Below are 21193 nucleotides of genomic sequence, written 5' to 3'. Positions count from 1 at the left end.
CGCAGTGGCTCACACCTGTGATCCCAGCACTTTGGGAGGCCAAGGTGCGAGGATCACTTGAGTCCACGAATTCGTGGGCAATAATTATCGAAAGAGTTTGGGAGTTCTAGAGAGGTAATGAGTTCCGCTTCACCAGGAGGTTTCTGATAGAGGACCATGGAGTGTCCTGGAGGGACATTCGGGAGCTCTGACACTACATCTCCCTCCTCAAACCCAAAGGGCAGGGGCATGTCCCTCCTATGAGACGCAGAACAAGTCGGGCCGTGTCCCATTTTTCTAACTGGGAGCATTGCTGAGGGGGCGTCTGGGACTTCTTCATCTTCATCATCGCCCCTCCCCCATAGGGTACTGCAGGGGCAGGGCGGGGCTTCGGCGGGGCAGAGCTGCAGGGCTCCCGCGGCTTGCGGGGCGGGGCTTCGGCTTGCGGGGCGGGGCGTCGGTGGGGCGGGGCTGCGGGGCTCCCGGGGATCGCTCGCCAGCCCCTCAGTCTGCGCCCAGAGAGTCGTGGTGACTATGGAGCCGGTGCCGCTGCAGGACTTCGTGCGCGCCCTGGACCCCAAGACCCTCCCGCGCGTGCTGCGGGTCTGCTCGGGGGTCTACTTCGAGGGTGAGCGGGGGCTGGAACCCCTCCGAACACTCCCTCGGTGTGGGGCGGGGGCAGAGACCTCGAGAAGGCGTTAGCAATCCGGGAAAACTGCCCCCGGGTTCAAATCCCGACGCTGCCACTGGCCAAGCTGTGTGATTTGGGGCCGCCCTCAACCTCTCAGAACCTCGGCTTTTGCTTTCGTGGAATAGGGACCGCTGACCTGCCCCGCAGGGTGGTGAAAAGTTAGTGGGTTCAGGCGCGGGAAGTGGATGCAGCCGGGCCACTCCGAGGTGGCCCCGCGGTGCGCATGGGACGGAGCTCCGACCGCCGAGACGCAACATTAGGGCGCTGGTGGTCGGCGCTGGTGGTCGTGGCTGCGTCTTGATTCTGAAGTGCAGGGTCAGTCTTCCCGTCTGTGGCCTCCCACTCCTCCCCCTGGCCCTCCTTTACACTGCCTTCCTTCAGTCCCTGCGTCCACCTTGGCCCTCTGTTTGACCATGGGCAGTACTTGGTTTGATCACCTCTTCAGTTCTCAGCTTAAATGGCCCTTCCTGCCGGAAGCCTTCCCGGCTCTACTTGCATGCCCCCGTACATCTGCTGCCTGCCCGCAGCGCCCTGGTTCACAGGGATGGGCACGCAGGAGGCGCACAGTCACTACTTACTGCCTGAAGGAGCAAGAGGTGAGGCACTAACAGACAGTGGAAGTCAGGGGAGGACAGCACAGTGGATGGGTGGCCAGGGCCGTTCTGTGGGGAGGGAGGACCCGTGGGCCATCGAGTAGGGGAGATGGAGGTGGAGGTGAGAGATGCTGTGTGGGGGTGCGGGTTCCTTCCTTAGAGAGCAAACTGAGGCTTGAGGCCTCATCCTGTTCCCTGGCTGCAGGAAAACGCTCTGTCTCAGCAGCTTCCAGCAGAGTGTTTGCAGTCCCAAGTGGGGTCCTAGACCAAGGAAGTCCCACATGGAGGGTCCCACAGGGGGCCACCACCTCGCAGTGGGTCTCTCCAGGTCCTCTTGGGAATCTGGCAGATCTGGGTTCAAATTCTGACTCTACCTCCAGAGGCTTTTTGCAGGCAGGCACCTGAGATCTGTTTGCTCTTCCCCAAGCCCAGGACCAAGTGTCTCCATCCTCCCAGCACCCCTTGCCTGCTGGTGTTACAACACCTGTTTCCTCATCCTGCCTGATGCGGGGTGGTGGAAGTGGTGGAAGTCAGAGTGATAATGACTAGAGAAGGCCATGATAGGGTGTGGGTGTGTGGGTGGGGTGAGTGCAAAGGACAGATGGCTTTGCCGACTGGGGCAGGTGTCTGGGAGGGCACTCGGATGTGGTTGGCTGCGTGGTTAGGAGCACTGGCTCTGGAGGCAAACACCCTGGGTTCAACCTAGGTTTTTTTTTTTTTGAGGCAGAGTCTGGCTCTGTTGCCCAGGCTGGAGTGCAGTGGCACGATACAGCTCACTGCAGCCTCGACCTCCTGGGCTCAAGTAATCCTCCCACCTCAGCTTCCTGAAAGGCTGGGACCACAGGCATGCACCACCACGTCCAGCTAATTTTTGTATTTTTTGTAAAGATAGGGTTTTGTCATGTTGCCCAGGCTGGTCTCAAACCCCTGGACTCAAGTGATCTGCCTGCCTCGGCCTCCCAAACTGTTGGGATTATGGGCATGAGCCACCACATCAGGCCCTGTTTTTTGTTTAATAGAACATAGGTTGTGTGTGATAGCTCATACTTGTAATCTCAACACTTCGGGAGGCCGAGGTGGGAGGATTGCTTGAGCCTAGGAGTTGGAGATCAGCCCTGGCAACATGGTGAGACCCCACATCTACAAAAAATTTTAAAATAAAAAATTGCAGGGTGTGGTGGCTCATGCCTGTAATCCCAGGACTTTGGAAGGCTGAGGCAGGAGGATCACTTGAGCTCAGAGGTTCAAGACCAACCTGGGTAACAAAGTGAGACTGTGTCTGTACACAAAATAAAAAAATTAGTCAGGTGTGATGGCGCATGCCTGTCGTCTCAGCTACTCGGGAGGCTGAGGTGGGAGGACTGCCTGAGCCTAGGAGGTTGAGGCTGCAATCAACTGTGATTGCACCACTGCACGCCAGTCTGGGCGACAGTGAGACTCTGTCTCAAAAAAAAGGACGAGGCCTGTGTTGCCCAGGCTGGTCTTGAGCTCCTGTCCTCAAGCAGTCCTCCCACTTTAGCCTCCCAAAGTGTTGGGATTACAAGCATGAGCCACCACACCCAGCCATAACTTCTAGTTCTGCCTCCTATTACCTGATCATCATGTACAACCTACTCAGCCTCTGCGAGGCTGTTTCTTTTTCTTTTTCTTTTTTGAGACGGAGTCTCCCTCTGTCACCCAGGCTGGAGTGCAGTAGCCTGATTTCAGCTCACTGCAACCTCTGTCTCCCGGGTTCAAGCAGTTCTCCTGCCTCAGCCTCCCGAGTAGCTGGGATTACAGGCACCTGCCACCACGCCGGGCTAATTTTTGTATTTTTAGTAGAGACGGGGTTTCACCATGTTGGCCAGGCTGGTCTCGAACTCCTGATCTCAGGTGATTTACCCGCCTTGGCCTCCCAAAGTGCTGGGATTACAGGCGTGAGCCACCACGCCCAGCCAGCTGTTTCATTATGTAGGAAATTGAAACTGCCTGTCTCCGCAAGAGCAGTCATGGGTCTTAAATACAGTGACGCATCAGTAGCCCCTGGCATGGTGCCGGGTGTCTGTAGCATCACAATGGCTGTTCTCAGCAGTCTGGAAGGCCCACGCCCTGACATTGTAAACGGACTGTGATTTATGACCAGGGGGGTGTTTTCCTGGGGGTATGTGGGGAGGTTTTCATCAGTTTCTCAGGACTGAAGTTGGGGCTGCCCTGTGGGTGGGGCTGGGGTCAGGTGGCCTCAAGGTCCTGCCATGTAGTCTGTTGTCCTCCATTAGCTGGACGGAGAGACTGCACTCTGTGTACGCAGGAGAGATCTTTTTTTTTTTGAGACGGAGTCTCGCTCTATCGCCCAGGCTGGAGTGCAGTGGCCGGATCTCAGCTCACTGCAAGCTCCGCCTCCCGGGTTTACGCCATTCTCCTGCCTCAGCCTCCCTAGTAGCTGGGACTACAGGCACCTGCCACCTTGCCCGGCTAGTTTTTTGTATTTTTTAGTAGAGACGGGTTTTCACCGTGTTAGCCAGGATGGTCTTGATCTCCTGACCTCGTGATCCACCTGTCTCGGCCTCCCAAAGTGCTGGGATTACAGGCTTGAGCCACTGCGCCCGGCCAGGAGAGATCTTTATTGAGCACCTTCTGTGTTCTCGACACCACTTACACACTTTAAACCAGGAAAGCAGACCTTTGCCCACTGGCCTCACTCTGTCAGTGTCCCTCTATTTTCCAGGGTGCTAGGAGGGCTGGGTACCGGCTCTGGGTCCAGGTGATCTCCAGTGAGCCACTGACCCCTCTCTGAGCCTGATTTTTTAGCTATACACTAAGGGAATCCCAACTCCCTCAGGCTCAGAGAGGGCGATTCGCTGGGTTATTTACCAATTTGTGGACTTAACACATACTCAGAGGCCAAGCCCCGTGCTGGCTGCAGTGATGTTGAGATGGATCAGCCCTGCCTGGGAACTCAGTGAAGGAGGCACAGGGGTGAAAAAGGCCAGAGAAATGTGCCACAGTGGGGCGTGCCGATGCTAGGAGGGGCAAGAACAGCTGAGGATGACTGAACCTGTGGGAATGAGGCAGGAATGACAGAGCAGGGCATGCCAGGCAGCAGGCACCGTGTGCAAAGGCATGGCAGAGCAGAGCTTCTTGGGCCCTGGGGCACAGACTGCCCAGCGCTTGGCCCTTGTCCAGCGGGGAAACAGAGTCCCTGTCTCCGCAGGCTCCATCTATGAGATCTCTGGGAATGAGTGCTGCCTCTCCACAGGGGACCTGATCAAGGTCACCCAGGTTTGCCTCCAGAAGGTGGTCTGTGAGAACCCGAGGACCAGACAGACCATGGAGCTCCCCCGCAACTTCGAGGGTAAGGTGGGCACCTCTGCCTCCCCACGTGCCCCGGCACCCTCCTGGCCCATCTGCCAGCTGCTCGTGGGCTTGCCATGTCCAGCAGTCACTCCTTCCCCTCTGGGTTTGCTCCCAAGGCCCTCATATCCACCACAACCCAGCCTCAAGGGTGGGGATGTCCTCAGAGGGTCTGCAGTGCCCTGGACTCAGAGAGGTTGCGCCCTCTCCCTCTCGGTCTCTGGTCACACCTGCCTCTGTTCCAAGCTCTGTCCAGGTGCCTGTCTCTGTGTTCATTCACACATTCACTCCCCAAACATTTGCAGACACCCATGTGTGCCAAGCTCTGTGTGGGGGACTGTGGGTGTGGGGCTCAGGATGAACCAGATGCCACCCTCTCCAGTGGGGAGCTTCCGGGATGACAGTGAGAGGAGGGCAACAGTAAAAGGAGACATAAGCTTTAGAGAGGGCTCTGAGCAAGAGTAACCTGCCTCAGGGTCTGTGAGGGCTTCCTGGAGGAGGTGGCATCTGAACCAGAAGAAAGATCCCAGCCACAGGGAGTAGCACGTGCACATTTGGTGCTCAGGAGACCCCAAGGAGCTCAATTATTATTATTTATTTTTATTTTTTGGAGATAGAGTCTCGCTCTGTCACCCAAGCTGGAATGCAGTGGCGTGATCTGGGCTCACTGCAAGCTCCGCCTTCTGGGTTGACATCATTCTCCTGGATCAGCCTCCTGAGTAGCTGGGACTACAGGCGCCTGCCACGATGCCCAACTAATTTTTTTTTTTTTTTTGTATTTTTAGTAGAGACAGGGTTTCACCATGTTAACCAGGACGGTCTCGATCTCCTGACCTCATGATCTGCCCGTTTCAGCCTCCCAAAGTGCTGGGGTTATAGGCGTGAGCCACTGCGCCTGGCCAGAGCTCAATTATTTTAAGAGGCAAGTAGTGTGGTGGGCCATGGCATGGACCCTGAAGCCAGCGGCCTGGAATTGAATCCCAGTGGCCTTGGGCAAGCTAGGCAAGTTCCTGGGACCTCTCCGGGCCTCAGTTTCCTCTTCTGTAATGAGGGTGATTAGGCTTGATATGAGGATGCAATGAGCCGATATGTATGCAGCACTTAGAAAGGGGCCTGGGACAGGCTGGGTGCGGTGACTGGTGGCTCATGCCTGTAATCCCAGCTCTTTGGGAGGCTGAGGCAGGTGGATCACCTGAGGTCAGGAGTTCAAGACCAGCCCGGCCAACATGGTGAAACTCCGTCTCTGCTAAAAATACAAAAATTAGCTAGGTATGGTGGGGGGCACCTATAATCCCAGCTATTCAGGAGGCTGAGGCACGAGAATCACTTGAACCTGGGAGGTGGAGATTGCAGCCTGGGCAATAAGGCAAGACTCCATCTCAAAAAAAAAAAAAAAAAAGTGGGAGGGGGGCACCTACAAAGCAGGCACACTCTGAGGACTGGCTGTTATGTGACTGCCTGCCCAACACCGGAGAGTGTGGCTTCTGGGTTAGGGGCACGTTGTGTGGGGAGCCGCAGGAGCCACACCACCTGGGGGCTATGTGGTGTGCTGACACTGTTCTTTATTTTGAAGGCACTGAAGAGCCAATGAGGTTTCTTCATTTCTTGTTTTTAGTAGAGACAGGGTCTTGCTATGTTCTCCAGCCTGGTCTCAAACTCTTGGGTTCATGCGATCCTCCTGCCTCGACCTCCCAAAGTGTTGGGATTACAGGTGTGAGTCACCATGTCCGGCCCCAATGATGTTTTTAATATGGAAGTGATGTGCTTTATATTTTGAGTTTTTTCTTTTTCTTTTGAAATACTTTTAAACTTATAGAACCAGAATTTGCTAGAACTCCTGTACATCCTTTATCCAGATTCATTAATTTTTTTTTTGAGACAGAGTCTTGGTCTGTCACCTAGGCTGGAGTGCAGTGGTGCAATCACGGCTCACTGCAAGCTCCGCCTCCCCGGCTCCAGCAAACCTCCCACCTCAGCCTCTTGAGTAGCTGGGATTTCAGGTGTGGGCCACCATGCTCAGCCAATTTTTTATTTTTATTTTTTTTTGAGACAGAGTCTTGTTCTGTCGCCTAGGCTGGAGTGCAGTGGTGCAATCATGGCTCACTACAACCTCTGCCTCCCTGGCTCAAGCGATCCTCCCACTTCAGCTTCCTGAGTAGCTGGGATTATAGGCCTGGGCCACCACGCTCAGCCAATTTTTTGTTTGTATTTTTATTTTTTTGAGACTTGCTCTGTTGCTCAGGCTGGAGTGCAGTGGCATGATCTCAGCTCACTGCAACCTCCATCTCCTGGGCTCAAGCAATCCTCCTGCCTCAGCTTCCCAAGTAGCTGGGACTACAGGTCTGTGCCACCATGCCCAGCTCATTTTGTTGTTGTTGTTGTTTGTGGTTTTTTTTGAGATGGAGTCTCGCTGTGTCACCCAGCCTGGAGTGCAGTGGCATGATCTCGGCTCACTGCAACCTCCACCTTCCAGGTTCAAGCAATTCTGCTGCCTCAGCCTCCCGAGTAGCTGGGATTACAGGCATGCGCCACCACACCCAGCTCATTGTTTTGTATTTTTAGAGTAGAGACAGGGTTTCACCATATTGGCCAGGCTGGTCTCAATTCCTGACCTTGTGATCCGCCTGCCTTGGCCTCCTAAAGTGCTGGGATTACAGGCCGGGCGTGGTGGCTCACGCCTGTAATTGCAGCACTTTGGGAGGCCGAGACGGGCAGATCACGAGGTCAGGAGATCGAGATGTCTCTACTAAAAATACACAAAATTGGTCGGGCATGGTGGCGGGCGCCTGTGGTCCCAGCTGCTTGGGAGGCTGAGGCAGGAGAATGGCGTGAACCCGGGAAGTGGAACTTGCAGTGAGCCGAGATCATGCCACTGCACTCTAGCCTGGGCAACGGAGCAAGACGCTGTCTCAAAAAAAAAAAAAAAAAAAGGTGCTGGGATTACAGGTGTGAGCCACGGCGCCCGGCATTTTTTTCATATTTTTGGTAGAGACAGTTTCACCGTATTCCCTAGGGTGGTCTCTAACTCCTGAGCTCAAGCGATCTGCCCGCCTCAGCCTCCCAAGTGCTGGGATTACTGGTGTGAGCCAACGTGCCTGGCCAATTTTTAAATTTTTTGTAGAGATGAGGTCTCATATTGCCCAAGCTGGTCTGGAACTCCTGGGTTCAAGCAGTTCTCCTGCCTCAGCCTCCCAACGTGTTGGGATCATAGGTGTGAGCCAGTGGACCTGGCCAAAAACAGCCTCAGGTTTCCTTTTTTCTTCAAGTGTTAAACATTTGTTACGTGTGTTTCTCTCCCTCCACACATACACCCACACATATGAATGTATTACTATATGTGTATATATGGATATGTTTTTTCTGAACCATTTAAGAGTAAATTGCAGACATGATCCCTTTTACATCTATATATTACCCCTAAATATTATAGTATCTCCCCAAAACAAGGACATTCATTCACATGGTTCAATGATCAAATTCAGGAAATTTAATTTTGGTACAGTACTACTGCCTAATCCACAGTCTATATTTGAATTCCAGCAACTATCTTCATAATATGCTTTATAGCAGTTTTTCCCCTCAATCCACAGTCTAGTCCTAGATCACACATCATATTCAATTGTCCTGTTTCTTCATTCTCCTTCAGACTGGAGCAGTTCCTCTGCCTTTGTCTTGATGTTGACATTTTGAAGCATCTAGAGCAGTACTTGTGTAGAATATCCCTCAGTCCTGGCTTGTGCGGTGTTTCCTCGATTAGCTTCAGGTTGTGGGTTTGGGGCAGGAAAAATCTGCTTCCCCAAAGAGGTATCATGTCTGGAAGCGAGGTATTTAGGCCAGCTGGTGGTGGAATGGGTGGGGGCTGGAGGAAGGGGGTGAGGGGGCAGTTGGGCAGTCAGTAGTGGCAGCCAGGATGCAGGGGTAAAGTGGGTGGTCTGAGATGGCTCTGGCCAGCAGCTCCTGGGATGTTGGTTTGGGAGAGAGGGATGGTAGGTTTTGGATGCGTGAGATCGGAGCTATGGGGAGGCCTCTGGAGGAAAGGCTAAGATGGCAGTTAGAGGCACGTGGGGTCAGGAGCTAGGAGAGTGTGGAAGTCTAGTGTGTCTGTCAGGGAATGTGTCCCTCTTTCATTCTCTGTGTCTCTGGTGACAAGTCTCTCTCGGTCCCTACTTCCTGTCTCTCCCTGTCCCTTCATGCATCGCCACTTTCTTGCCCTGTGTCCCTCAGCCTTGCAGCCCAGATGTCCAGATGCAAATCCCTCATTGACACCTGTTCCCGGGGGATTCTGGCTGGGTCATCTGCAGGGCCAGACTGGGGTCCGGACTTGGCAAGGACCTGCCCCACTCTGACACCCCACAATGACCCACCTGCTCTCTGCTGTCCCCCACAGGCTACTTCACTCCCCTCAACACCCCACAGAGCTACGAAACCCTGGAGGAGCTGGTCTCTGCCACAACTCAGAGCTCCAAGCAGCTGCCCACTTGCTTCATGTCGACCCACAGGATTGTCACCGAGGGCACGGTGGTGACTAAGGACCAGCTCCTCATGCTTGAGGCTGTGGTGATGCACCTCGGGATCCGCTGTGCCCGCTGTGTCCTGGGCGTGGAGGGTCAACAGGTCATCCTGCACCTGCCCCTATCCCAGAAGGGGCCCTTCCAGAAATGGGAGCCCAGTACCCCTCGAACTCTGCTCCAGGTCCTGCAGGATCCAGCCTTGAAGGACCTCGTCCTCACCTGCCCCACCTTGCCCTGGCATTCCCTGATCCTGCGGCCCCAGTATGAGATCCAAGCCATCATGCACAGTGAGTTGCCTGGGCAGGTGGATGGGGGCTGCTGGGGGAGAGAAAGAAGGGTGCCCCCGGGAGCTGCTCTGATGGAAGACACCCCCACCCCATCCCTGAGGATCAGCTGGAAATTCAGGTTGCTTCCTCTGTATTACACTGAACTTATTCTTTTTTTTTGAGATGGAGTTTCGTTCTTGTTGCCCAAGCTGGAGTGCAATGGTGCGATCTCGGCTCACCGCAACCTTCGCCTCCCCGGTTCAAGTGATTCTCCTGACTCAGCCTCCTGAGTAGCTGGGATTTACAGGCATGCGCCACCACACCCAGCTAATTTTTTGTATTTTTAGTAGAAACGGAGTGTCACCATGTTAGCTGGTCTCGAACCCCTGACCTCAGGTGATCCACCCGCCTTGGCCTCCCAAAGTGCTGGGATTACAGGTGTAAGCCACTGTGCCTGGCCAGTTATTCTTATTGATGCTCAAATTATCTCTGCTGGGCCAGGCGCAGTGGCTCACGCATGTAATACCAGCACTTTGGAGGATCGCTTGATCTCAGGTGTTCCAGACCAGACTAGGCAACATAGCAGATCCCCCTCTACAAAGATTTTTTTTTTTTTTTTTTTTTTTTTTTGAGGAGAGTCTCGCTCTGTCGCCCGGACTGGAGTGCAGTGGCCAGATCTCAGCCACTGCAAGCTCGCCTCCCGGGTTTACGCCATATCCTGCCTCAGCCTCCCGAGTAGCTGGGACTCAGGCGAGGCCACCTCGCCCGGCTAGTTTTGTATTTTTAGTAGAGACGGGGTTTCACCGTGTTAGCCGGGATGGTCCGATCTCCTGACCTCGTGATCCGCCCGTCTCGCCTCCAAAGTGCTGGGTTACAGGCTTGAGCCCCGCCCGGCCTACAAAGAATTTTTTAAAAAATTAGCTAGGCATAGTGCTTGTAGTAGTAGCTACTCGGGAGGCTGAGGCAAGAGGATCACTTGAGCCCAAGAGTTCAAGGTTGTGGTGAGCTATGATCACACTGCTGTACTCCAGCCTGGGCAACAGGGTGAGACCTCATCTCTTTCTTTTTTTTCTGAAGCAGAATCTTGCTCTGTCACTCAGGCTGGAGTACAATGGTTGATCTCAGCTCACTGCAACCTCCATCTCCTGGGTTCAAGCGATTCTGCTGCCTCAGCCTCCCTCCCTGCCACCATGCCAGGATAATTCTTTTGTATTTTTAGTAGAGACGGGGTTTCGCCATATTGGCCAGGCTAGTCTGGAACTCCTGACCTCAGGTGATCCACCCACCTCAGCCTCCCAAAGTGCCGGGATTACAGGCGTGAGCTACCGAGCACAGCCTAAAAATAATAATTTTAAAATTTGTTTTTATTTTTTCTTAATACTTGGAGGAAGAAAAAATAAAAATAATAATTTTTAAAGAAAGGATGGGGCCAGGTGCGGTGGCTCACGCCTGTAATCCGAGCACTTTGGGAGGCCGAGGCGGGCAGATCACGAGGTCAGGAGATTGAGACCATCCTGGCTAACATGGTGAAATCCCATCTCTACTAAAAACACAAAAAAGTTAGCTGGGTGTGGTGGCGGGCACCTGTAGTCCCAGCTACTCAGGAGGCTGAAGCAGGAGAATGGTGTGAACCCTGGGGGTGGAGCTTGCAGTGAGCCAAGATCGCATCACTGCACTCCAGCCCGGGCGACAGAGCGAGACTCCGTCTCAAAAAAAAAAAAAAAAAGAAGGTTGAAGGGAAAGCATGTGTGGGAATGTGGCGTAAATTGGAAGATTCTGATTGGAAATAAAAGATGGCAGTGGGGACCAGGCATGGTGGCTCACGCCTGTAATCCCAACACTTTGGGAGGCTGAGGCGGGAGGATCACCTGAAGACAGGAGATCGAGACCAACCTGGCCAACATGGTGAAACCCCATCTCTGCTAAAACTACAAAAATTAGCTGGGCATGGTGGTGGGCGCCTGTAATCCCAGCTACTCGGGAGGCTGAGGTGGGAGAATTGCTTGAATCTGGGAGGCGGAGGTTGCAGTGAGCCGAGATCGTGCCATCGCACTCCAGCCCGTGCAACGAGTGAAACTCCATATCGAGCGAAACTCCATCTCAAAAATAAATAAATAAATAAATAAATAAAATAAATAAATAAATAAAAAGAAAGAAAAGACGGCAGTGGGAAGGGGGCCAGCCGGCCCAGCCGATGCTCTATGCCTGGGGTGGGGGCCACTCCTGGGGTGGCATGCAGTGCCACTGAGTTGCCCCTCTCCACAGTGCGCAGGACCATTGTCAAGATCCCTTCCACCCTGGAGGTCGACGTGGAGGACGTCACCGCCTCCTCCCAGCACGTCCACTTCATCAAACCGCTGCTGCTGAGCGAGGTCCTGGCCCAGCAAGGCCCTTTCCCCCTGTCCACGGAGATCCTGGAGGTTCCTGAGCGCCGTCCCATCTTCCTCAGCCCGTGGCTGGGCTCCTTGCAGAAAGGCCAGAAGCTTTGCATCTATGGCCTAGCTTCACCACCCTGGCGGGTCCTGGCCTCAAGCAAGGGCCGCAAGGTGCCCAGGCACTTCCTGGTGTCAGGGGCCTACCAGGGCAAGCTGCGGCGGCGGCCAAGGGAGTTCCCCACGGCCTATGACCTCCTAGGTGCTTTCCAGCCAGGCTGGCCACTCCGGGTGGTGGCCACTAAGGACTGTGAGGGTGAGAGGGAGGAGAATCCTGAGTTCACGTCCCTGGCTGTGGGTGACCGGCTGGAGGTGCTGGGGCCTGGCCAGGCCCATGGGGCCCAGGGCAATGACATGGACGTCTTGGTTTGCCAGCGGCTGAGTGACCAGGCTGGGGAGGATGAGGAGGAAGAGTGTGAAGAGGAGGCAGAGAGCCCAGAGCGGGTCCTGCTGCCCCTCCACTTCCCTGGCAGCTTCGTGGAGGAGATGAGTGACAGTCGGCGCTACAGCCTGGCGGATCTGACTGCCCAGTTCTCACTGCCTTGTGAGGTCAAGGTGGTAGCCAAGGACAGTAGCCATCCCACTGACCCTCTGACCTCCCTCCTGGGCCTGCGGCTGGAGGAGAAGATCACAGAGCCATTCTTGGTGGTGAGCCTGGACTCTGAGCCTGGGATGTGCTTTGAGATCCCTCCCCGGTGGCTGGACCTGACTGTCGTGGAGGCCAAGGGGCAGCCAGACTGGCCAGGGGGGTCTCTCCCCATAGCCACAGTGGAGGAGCTGACAGACACCTTCTATTATCGTCTTCGGAAGTTACCAGCCTGTGAGATCCAAGCCCCCCCACCCAGGCCCCCTAAAAGTCAGGGCCTCAGCAAGCAGAGGAGACACAGCACCCAGGAAGGAGGCATCAAGGTACCAGTATAATCCCAGAGGGCAGGGAGGGGTCACCTATTGGGATCACTGCTTTGTCACATCTGTCATGTTTCTCTTGCAAATGTGTAAACTTGTAGTTTATAAACTTGCACACTTTGCACCCATTATTCTCATTCCACCTCACAATTAATCCCGAGGTTGGCATGATTATCAGTATCTTACGATTGAGAAAACAAGGACTCAGAGACCCTGAGACTCGACCAGGGTCCCTGTTAATAAGTGGGAGGACTGAACTTGGCCACGGACAGTCCAATTCCAAGTTCACGGTGCTTTCCTCTCTCCATTACTGCTACCTTCACTTCCTAGTTCGAGCCTCATCATTTTTCTCCTAAACTGCTTCAGCAGCTTCTTAAAGCTGTCAGAAAGGCCTCCTAACTCCTTTCTTAGTCACTGATGGGCCACAGCTCCATCTTCTGGAATCTTCTGTGGCTGCCCATCATCGTGGGATGATGCAAACCCCTTAACATGGCATCCAGGGTCCTTTATAAGCTGACTTGTCGCATTGCCCCTGACCCATCTTCCTCCACTCCCTCTGCTGTCCACGCTCCAGCGAGAGAAGTGCCCACAGCTCCCTCATGGCACTGGGACTCCTGCTTCACAGCCCTACACCCGGGCCTTCTGCCAGCAGTGTTCTTCCTCCTTCAGGCTCACAGGCAAGGCAGGACTCGATTTCCCACTCAGCAGTGGTGGTCCTGCCTCCTCTTCTGTACTCCCACTGCACACTCTATGTAGCTCAGGACATTTTTAGTGAGTCCTACCTGAGTCTCTGACTGGAAAGAGTTCTGTGGGGCAGGGACCTTACCTGCTTCAAGGCCAGAGAGTACCTGCTGAACGGGGCCAAAGAGAATCACAGATGAGCGGGAAAGAGCCAGGCATGGGGTCAGAAAGACTTAAGTTTATATTCCGGTTCACTTACTCTGCGCCTGTGCTGGGTGCTCCTCCGAGCATCCTTTTTCTCACCAGTAGACCTGTGATAGATATCCTCTGCAGCTGCTGTTGTGCTAGCTGCTTTCTGTGACTTGCTTACTCTGTGGCAGGCCCCTGATACGCTTTGTCCCAACCAATTCTCACAGTGCTTCTGAGTTACACACCGGTGTCTTGCTTCACAGTTGAGAAGGTGAGAGGCACAGAGAGGTAAAGTATTTACCTGAAATCACACAGCCAGCAAGTGGCAGGGCCAGGACTTGCAGTTGGGTCTGACCACACAGCCTGAGCTTCTAACTACTGTGGTCTGCTGAGAACGGGAGGGGATGAGACAGATCAAACATCCTTTACTATCACCAGCTCTTGTTTTGGGATCTTCGGTGACTGTATTTAGTCATGTGTGGTAGGCAGCAGGTGGCAGTGGAAGTTACAAGATGACTCCTGAGTGGTCTCAGCCCCAGAAGAGGCTTTTATCTGTGGGGTGAGCATGGGAAGTCATTTTCTGACAATGGCTGGACTGAGACATCCGAAACACAGGCCTTGTGCCAGTGCTGAAAAGGGTACTTTCCAAAACTGACAGACCTCAGCCCGTGTCTTGGCTCCCGATGGAGGACTCTGGGCCCGGTCACTGCTGTCACCCTGGAACAGCTTTTCCCCTCTGTGTGTCAAAATCTTGGTGCTGATCAGGGAGCTGTGCCACATGCTCTGTAAAGCATGGTGTGGCGCCAAGACCGCTGCCTTTACAGGTCACAGGCGTGGCCCTGAGTCCAAACCTTGGCCCTGCTGTGGATCCCCGTGTGACCTTTGACAAGGCACACTTTCTCTCCTACATAAACTGGGAATTGAAACCATTCAGAGGGTGACTTGAGGATGAAAGGGCAGACGTCACGCAGCATCTGGCACATGGGGGAGCGCAGTGGAAGTCCCCTTCCTTCTGGGCCTCCTCAGCTCAGGCACCGTCATGAGGCTTTGCGGCTGCTTTCTTCAGGTATCCCCACTTTGCTTTCTTACCCTTCAGCAAGAGAATTAAAGGACAATGACCGAATTCCTAAGTGGGGAATCCCAGCCCCCAACCCTATCCTCATTTTCTACCCTGATCCCTTTCCCCTTTGCCAGAGAATATTTCATATGCGTGTAGCAAAAACACCAGGGTCTTGAGAGGTCATAGCCTGAAAAGGAAGTAGATAAGCAGAGGAAGTGACACTTAATTTAACGTAAATGACCGTTTTTCATGGACTCTGCTTCCCCATTTCTTGAGACCCTGCTGATTTCTGCTTTTTCCCCCAAAGTCTTCTCAAATCTTAGGATTGCAGCAACACACTCTGCTGCCCAAACCCAAGGCGAAGACCTTGCCAGAGTTCACCAAGGATGGCTCCAGGATGTACAGCAAGATTCCTGCCCACAGGAAGGGCCACAGGCCTGCTAAGCCCCAAAGGCAGGATCCAGGTGAGTCCCTGTGGGCACTGCTCACCCTTGTCCTGGTGTTTCCCCTCCCTACCTTGCTGCTTCCTTTACCTCTGATGGCCCTGCCCGGGGACAGACCCTTCTATGGTCCCAGTTTGAGGGGCAGGCCTCTATGGGGTGGGCTCGGGTAGAAAGGTTCCTACTGTCTTTTCCATGGGCTCTAGGGCTTTGGCAAAGAAAATGAGTTCAGTCCCCAACATACTACCCTCCCTGCAGCATACAGGAAAATGAAAGGGTTGCAAAGTATTGAGACAGAACAAATTGTGGTTTCTAGGCTAGCAAAGACTGCAGAGCATTCAGGCCAACTCTTACCCTGAACAGGTGAGGAAACTGCCCTACAGAAGGGAAGGAACTTGCCTAATGCTAAAGATCCTCATTGACTCGGACTCTTTTGCAGATGATGATAAGCATGATTATGAAGAAATACTTGAGCACTTTCAGAAAACCATATAAGTGCTGGAGGACCATGCTTCCTAACTGCTGCTTCTCAGGGAATCCGACGCCAGCCAACCGTTTTAAGCCTCTAAAAGACCTTGGGCAAGGTCTCACAAAAACTGAGCTGCAGACGGGGAGTAGCTTTGTGGAAACTGATTTGATGGACACTGCACCAGCTTCCTTCAGGTTCTAGATTCTTGCTACTTAGGGCGGGCTGGTTTGGACCTAACATCTCCCACGTGACTCCCTCAGTCTCAGAGCCTTGGGATGCAGAGCAGCCGGCAGGGTTCCTCTCAATCCTGCAACCCCAGCTGTCCCACCGGTGGGTGCAGAGGGGAATCCAAGGCCATCAACCTTGGTGATAGCAGCTCCGTGCCAATGCCTCTCAGTGAAAGGGATTCCATCCTGATCACACTGCGTGGGAGATTTTGTTAACATCTGCCACCCCCACTTTCACCCCCAAGCTCTAAGCCCCCGGGAGGCCTGGACTGTCTTCCTCATCTCTGTAGCACCTAGCCTGATAGATCTGCACGTGGTAAACAGGGGTCATATGGATTAATGTGAGAACTTGGCTTCAAGAGCACAATCTTAGGACCCTGGGCCCCCAAAGCTGGTGGTGAGAGGAGCCAATTTAAGAAGAACTTTATGCAGACCTGAGGCTACAGAAAACTGGCAGGTTTCATCAGGTGGTTAAAGTCGTCCAAGTTGTAAGTGACTATCCAAGATTATTTCATTTTAAAACTATAGAATAAAAATGACACCTGAGCTTCTATACGAATGAGAAGGGTATCATTTATTAAGTTCCAACTGCGTGCCAGGCACTTACCAATCATATCCAAATCCTCAACTTTCTAGAATGGCCTGATTTTGAAGATTAGGGAACAGGCTGCGTGGTCGAGTACCTTAGGACGCTGACCCTAGTTGTAGTTAAGGGTGAGGACTTGGAAAGTATGAGACTGGGTTAGGATCCCAGCTTGCTATGTACCAGCCGGGGCTGAGTTATTTTAACCTAAGTTTCAGTTTTTTGACATGTCAAATGAAACTATAGTTACTACCTCAGAAGACTGACTGTTTTAAGGATCAAATGAGATAATCTTTGTAAAGCATTTAGTACAGTGCCTGGCACATAGTAAACATTCAACAAACATGTATCATTATCGAGCAAGATTGTGTAGCTGTCCTGCTTCTAAAGTCTATACTCTTTCCACCCCTCCACAATGTTTCCTAGTCATAGAATACATCCCAGTGTTAAAAATATACCATATCCCTAGACTGTGGAGATAGAGTCTAGTGACTGGTTGACTGGCCTCCTTTTCTTTAGTGGAGATAATACAATCCTTTGTCCATGTAGAGACTAACTCAGTTTTCAGAGGCAGTCAAGGCCTGTTCAGTGAGACGAGACCACAGGCCACATTTCCTTTTAAGTGGTGGGACTTTGGTTTATGGATGATGCAGTCGCAGACAGCAAAGACAGGAGACAAAGAGGTGATCAGAGACTCCAGCTGAGATGGGAACTTAAAGAGGGTGAGGTGCCCACTTCCTGGTTTCTAGGGAATTGCCCCTGGGTGTGTCCTTCCTTTGCGTAACATCTCCCTGAGCTGTCTGGACTCACTGCACTTTCTAGGCCTCCGGGCCTCCATACTCCAGCGTGGAGTTCTCCAGGTGACTACTGAGTGGCTCCTACAGGCTGCGGGGCCAGTCCCCAGGGTCTGACACCCCATCCTCATCTGCTCATCAGCTCCCACGCCCTTCTCCAGAGAGGTCAACCTGCGCTGCAAAGGAGGACCCTGAGGAAGAGAGCACTGTAGGGAAAAGCAACGGGCAAGAAAGTCAGACAGAAAGTTCCTCCTTGGCACAGAATCCCCAGGGGCTAGGGTGATGCGCAAAATGCCAATAGTTTTCACTTCCACATTTGCATTTACTCTTGGCACAAAATTAAGCAAGATGAGTAACAAAGCCACAAAAGCAGGAGTAAAAGAGGGCTACCAGTTCCTATAAAATGGGCTCAGTAGGCTGGGTGCAGTGACTCACGCCTGTAATCTCAGCACTTTGGGAGGCCAAGGCAGGCAGATCGTGAGGTCAGGAGATTGAGATCATCCTGGCCAACATGGTGAAACCTCATCTCTACTTTTAAAAATACAAAAAATTAGCTGGGCGTAGTGGCACATACCTGTACTCCCAGCTACTCGGGAGGCTGAGGCAGAATTGCTTGAACCGGGGAGGTGAAGTTGCAGCGAGGAGGGATCACACCACTGGTGAAAGAGCGAGACTCCATCTCAAAAAAAAAAAAAAAGGGGCTGAGTAGCCAAATGCTGCAGTGAGAAAAATTTCACAGCAGCGAAAGCTGGGCTTGAAAGCCACACCTGTGAATTTTTTCTCTTGTTTTTTTTGAGATGGAGTCTCTGTGGCCCAGGCTGCAGTGCAGTGGCACCATCTTGGCTCACTGCAACCTCCGCCTCCCAGGTTCAAGCGATTCTGACTCCCAAGTAGCTGGGACTACAGGTATGTACCATATCCAGTTAATTTTTGTATTTTTAGTAGCGACGGGGTTTCACCATGTTGGCCAGGCTAGTTTCTTTTTTCTTTTTTTTGAGACGGAGTCTTGCTCTGTCCCCCAGGCTGGAGTGCAGTGGTACCATCTCGGCTCACTGCAAGCTCCGCCTCTTGGGTTCATGCCATTCTCCTGCCTCAGCCTCCCAAGTAGCTGGGACTACAGGTGCCCACCACCACGCCTGGCTCATTTTTTGTATTTTTAGTAGAGACGGGGTTTCACTGTGTTAGCTAGGATGGTCTCGATCTCCTGACCTCGTGAACCACCCGCCTCGGCCTCCCAAAGTGCTGGGATTACAGGCATGAGCCACCACGCCTAGCCCTTTTTTTCTGAGACTGAGTTTTGAGCCCAGGCTGGGGTGCAATGGCACAATCTCAACTCACTGCGACATCCGCCTCCCAGGTTTAAGCGATTCTCCTGCCTCAGCCTCCCAAGTAGCTGGGATTACAGGCATGCACCACCACACCTCGCTCATTTTGTATTTTTAGTAGGCATGGAGTTTCTCTATATTGGTCAGGCTAGTCTCGAACTCCTTTCACATTTATTATTTAGAGATGGCGGGTCTTAGGCCGGGCGCGGTGGCTCAAGCCTGTAATCCCAGCACTCTGGGAGGCCGAGACGGGCGGATCATGAGGTCAGGAGATCGAGACCATCCTGGCTAACATGGTGAAACCCCGTCTCTACTAAAAACTACAAAAAACTAGCCAGGCGAGGTGGTGGCGCCTGTAGTCCCAGCTACTCAGGAGGCTAAGGGAGGAGAATGGCATGAACCCGGGAGGCGGAGCTTGCAGTGAGCCGAGATCGCGCCACTGCACTCTAGCCTGGGTGACAGAGACTCCCGTCTCAAAAAAAAAAAAAAAAAAAAAAAAAAATAGAGATGGCGGGTCTTGTTATGTTGCCCAGGCTGGTCTCAAACTCTTGGCCTCAAGTGATCCTGCTACCTTGGCCTCTCAAAGTACTGGGATTATAGGTGTGAGCCACTGTGCCCGACCCCATATTGATTTTTAATATTCTTTCTCATTTCTTTGAATCATTATATTTAACATACCAATATAGTAGTAGACATAATTGCTAAACAAATGACTATAACCTGGAGATGGATGCTCAAAAACTTATCAATGGGTTGGACTTCTGCCAACTGCATTTTTAAAATCAAATCTATTAATCCACACCAGACACTAATTCTTAGTGTCTTTCCTCTAGTTAAACCCAATAAAGTAGTACGATTCTCCAAAGAGCCTCATTTCCCACCTGTATATGTAGGGATTCTTCCATGAGCAGGCTGGCCCCATTGCTAGGCCATGACACTGGCGGTTTCTAAGAACCTGGGTCACACGGCTATCTCGACAATGGGCCAAGAGAGCACTGTACATTTGACCTATCAGGTGGATCACAAATGCCCATGATGCAAGTTTGTCCTGCCTGAGCAGAGCAGAAGCTCTACAAAGGCTGGAGTTTCATTCTGAGAAGTGGGTGGCTCTCCTGGCTGTGCTCATCCCACAGGTCCTAGCAGCAGTCAGAAATCACACAACTCCTGTGAGACTGTGGAAATGGTGAGATGGCAGGGAATCCAGCACCGCCAAGCAACTACTCTGTGCTGTTGGGAATGCTGAACCAGCCGGTCCCATGACGCCAATCTCTTATTGTGCTTCATATTCCTAGTACCTGACCTACAGGTTGATACAGCAGGTATCCAACAAGCACTAAATTAACAAGCAGTTGCTAACTGCTAAGTTGTCATCTGATTTTTTTTTTTTTTTTTTGAGACGGAGTCTCGCTCTGTCGCCCGGGCTGGAGTGCAGTGGCCGGATCTCAGCTCACTGCAAGCTCCGCCTCCCGGGTTTACACCATTCTCCTGCCTCAGCCTCCCGAGTAGCTGGGACTACAGGCGCCCGCCACCTCGCCCGGTTAGTTTTTTGTATTTTTTAGTAGAGACGGGGTTTCACCATGTTAGCCAGGATGGTCTCGATCTCCTGACCTCGTGATCCGCCCGTCTCGGCCTCCCAAAGTGCTGGGATTACAGGCTTGAGCCACCGCGCCCGGCCGTCATCTGATTTTTATATAAAAAAAAAAACTGGTCAGGCACAGTGGCTCACGCCTGTAATCCTAGCACTTTGGGAGGCCAAGGTGGGTGGATCATGAGGTCAAGAGATTGAGACCCATCCTGGCTAACACGGTGAAACCCTGTCTCTACTAAAAATACAAAAATTATCCGGGCGTGGTGGCGGGTGCCTGTATTCCCAGCTCCTCGGGAGACTGAGGCAGGAGAATCACTTGAACACGGGAGGCAGAACTTGCAGTGAGCTGAGATCCGGCCACTGCACTCCAGCCTGGGTGACAGAGCGAGACCCTGTCTCAAAAAAAAAAAAAAAAAAAAAAAAAATAAGGTGGGGCCTTCTCTACACAGCTGCTAGATCTCATTTAGAAAGAGTTAAAGCAGAGAATTCTTTTTTTTTTTTTTTTTTTGGTATTTTTAGTAGAGACGGGGTTTCACCATGTTGGCCAGAATGGTCTCGATCTCTTGATCCTCCTGTCTTGGCCTCCCAAAGTGTTGGAATTACACGTGTGAGCCACTGCACCCAGCCTAAAGCAGAGAATTATTTGGATGTTACACCTCACTAACTTTATCTCAAAATTGGTTCTTTTATTCAAGATGTAGATTACTTTCAGGAGTTGTCAAAAACATCTTTGAACTAGTTTCTTTTTCTGTAAGAAACAGCCGATCAAGTTGGCCAAAAAATGACCATAGGCTTTTGGAAAGTCTCGTCTGGAGGCCAAATGGGTAGCTATTTGATTCAGTTACATGATCACACACTGCCAAAGAGTTAACATTAAGGTCCATTCTATAATCCCTTTAAGTGGCAATGCTAGATGTAGATGCTTTACAGACTATGTGTTTTATTCAATCTTCATAACAAACCCAGAGGAAATGACGTCGTTTTCTTTTTGTCTCAGAGCTGACATAGCCTGCTCAAGATTCTAACTACAAAGTGGGAAGGCCAGAATTCAAATCCAAGTTTCACTATGTTACACTGCCTCAGATGATAAAGTAGTCATTACACTGCTCAGAAAGAAAAAATGAGAACA

The 21193-nt window shown here is 52.2% G+C and overlaps 1 protein-coding gene across 4 annotated transcripts; it reads left to right on the top strand.

Annotated features, from left to right (window-relative positions):
• Nucleotides 1-451: 451 nt before the first annotated feature.
• On the top strand, nucleotides 452-16329 carry THEMIS2 (thymocyte selection associated family member 2). 4 transcript variants are annotated; one of them, XR_004441005.1, is made up of 6 exons: nucleotides 452-607; nucleotides 4454-4594; nucleotides 8981-9391; nucleotides 11636-12711; nucleotides 14403-15102; nucleotides 15518-15560. XR_004441005.1 is itself a non-coding variant. In XM_033227548.1 (6 exons), the coding sequence occupies exons 1-6, from the start codon at nucleotides 514-516 to the stop codon at nucleotides 15571-15573; spliced, it is 1935 nt and encodes a 644-aa protein (XP_033083439.1). In that variant the 5' UTR covers nucleotides 452-513; the 3' UTR covers nucleotides 15574-16329. The 4 variants fall into 4 exon arrangements, 2 of the variants coding, with proteins under 2 accessions (XP_033083439.1, XP_033083440.1); XR_004441006.1 differs by lacking the exon at nucleotides 15518-15560 and having other exon boundaries at nucleotides 14403-14644; nucleotides 14946-15085; XM_033227548.1 differs by having other exon boundaries at nucleotides 14946-15102; nucleotides 15518-16329.
• Nucleotides 16330-21193: the final 4864 nt, after the last annotated feature.

This window comes from Trachypithecus francoisi, unplaced genomic scaffold (assembly GCF_009764315.1).
Source record: "Trachypithecus francoisi isolate TF-2019V2 unplaced genomic scaffold, Tfra_2.0 Lachesis_group12, whole genome shotgun sequence".
Taxonomy (NCBI): domain Eukaryota; kingdom Metazoa; phylum Chordata; class Mammalia; order Primates; family Cercopithecidae; genus Trachypithecus; species Trachypithecus francoisi.
Note: the sequence above shows the minus strand (reverse complement) of the source record. Positions and strands in the feature narration are given on the sequence as shown.

What these genes read in the sequence shown, in the direction of transcription:
- THEMIS2 (XM_033227548.1), top strand. Translation starts at nt 514, where the DNA reads ATGGAGCCGGTGCCGCTGCAGGACTTCGTGCGCGCCCTGGACCCCAAG. An exon ending in GATCCAAGCCATCATGCACA is followed by an intron (nt 9,392 to 11,635) that starts GTGAGTTGCCTG and finishes CCCTCTCCACAG; the next exon opens with TGCGCAGGACCATTGTCAAG. An exon ending in GCCCCAAAGGCAGGATCCAG is followed by an intron (nt 15,103 to 15,517) that starts GTGAGTCCCTGT and finishes ACTCTTTTGCAG; the next exon opens with ATGATGATAAGCATGATTAT.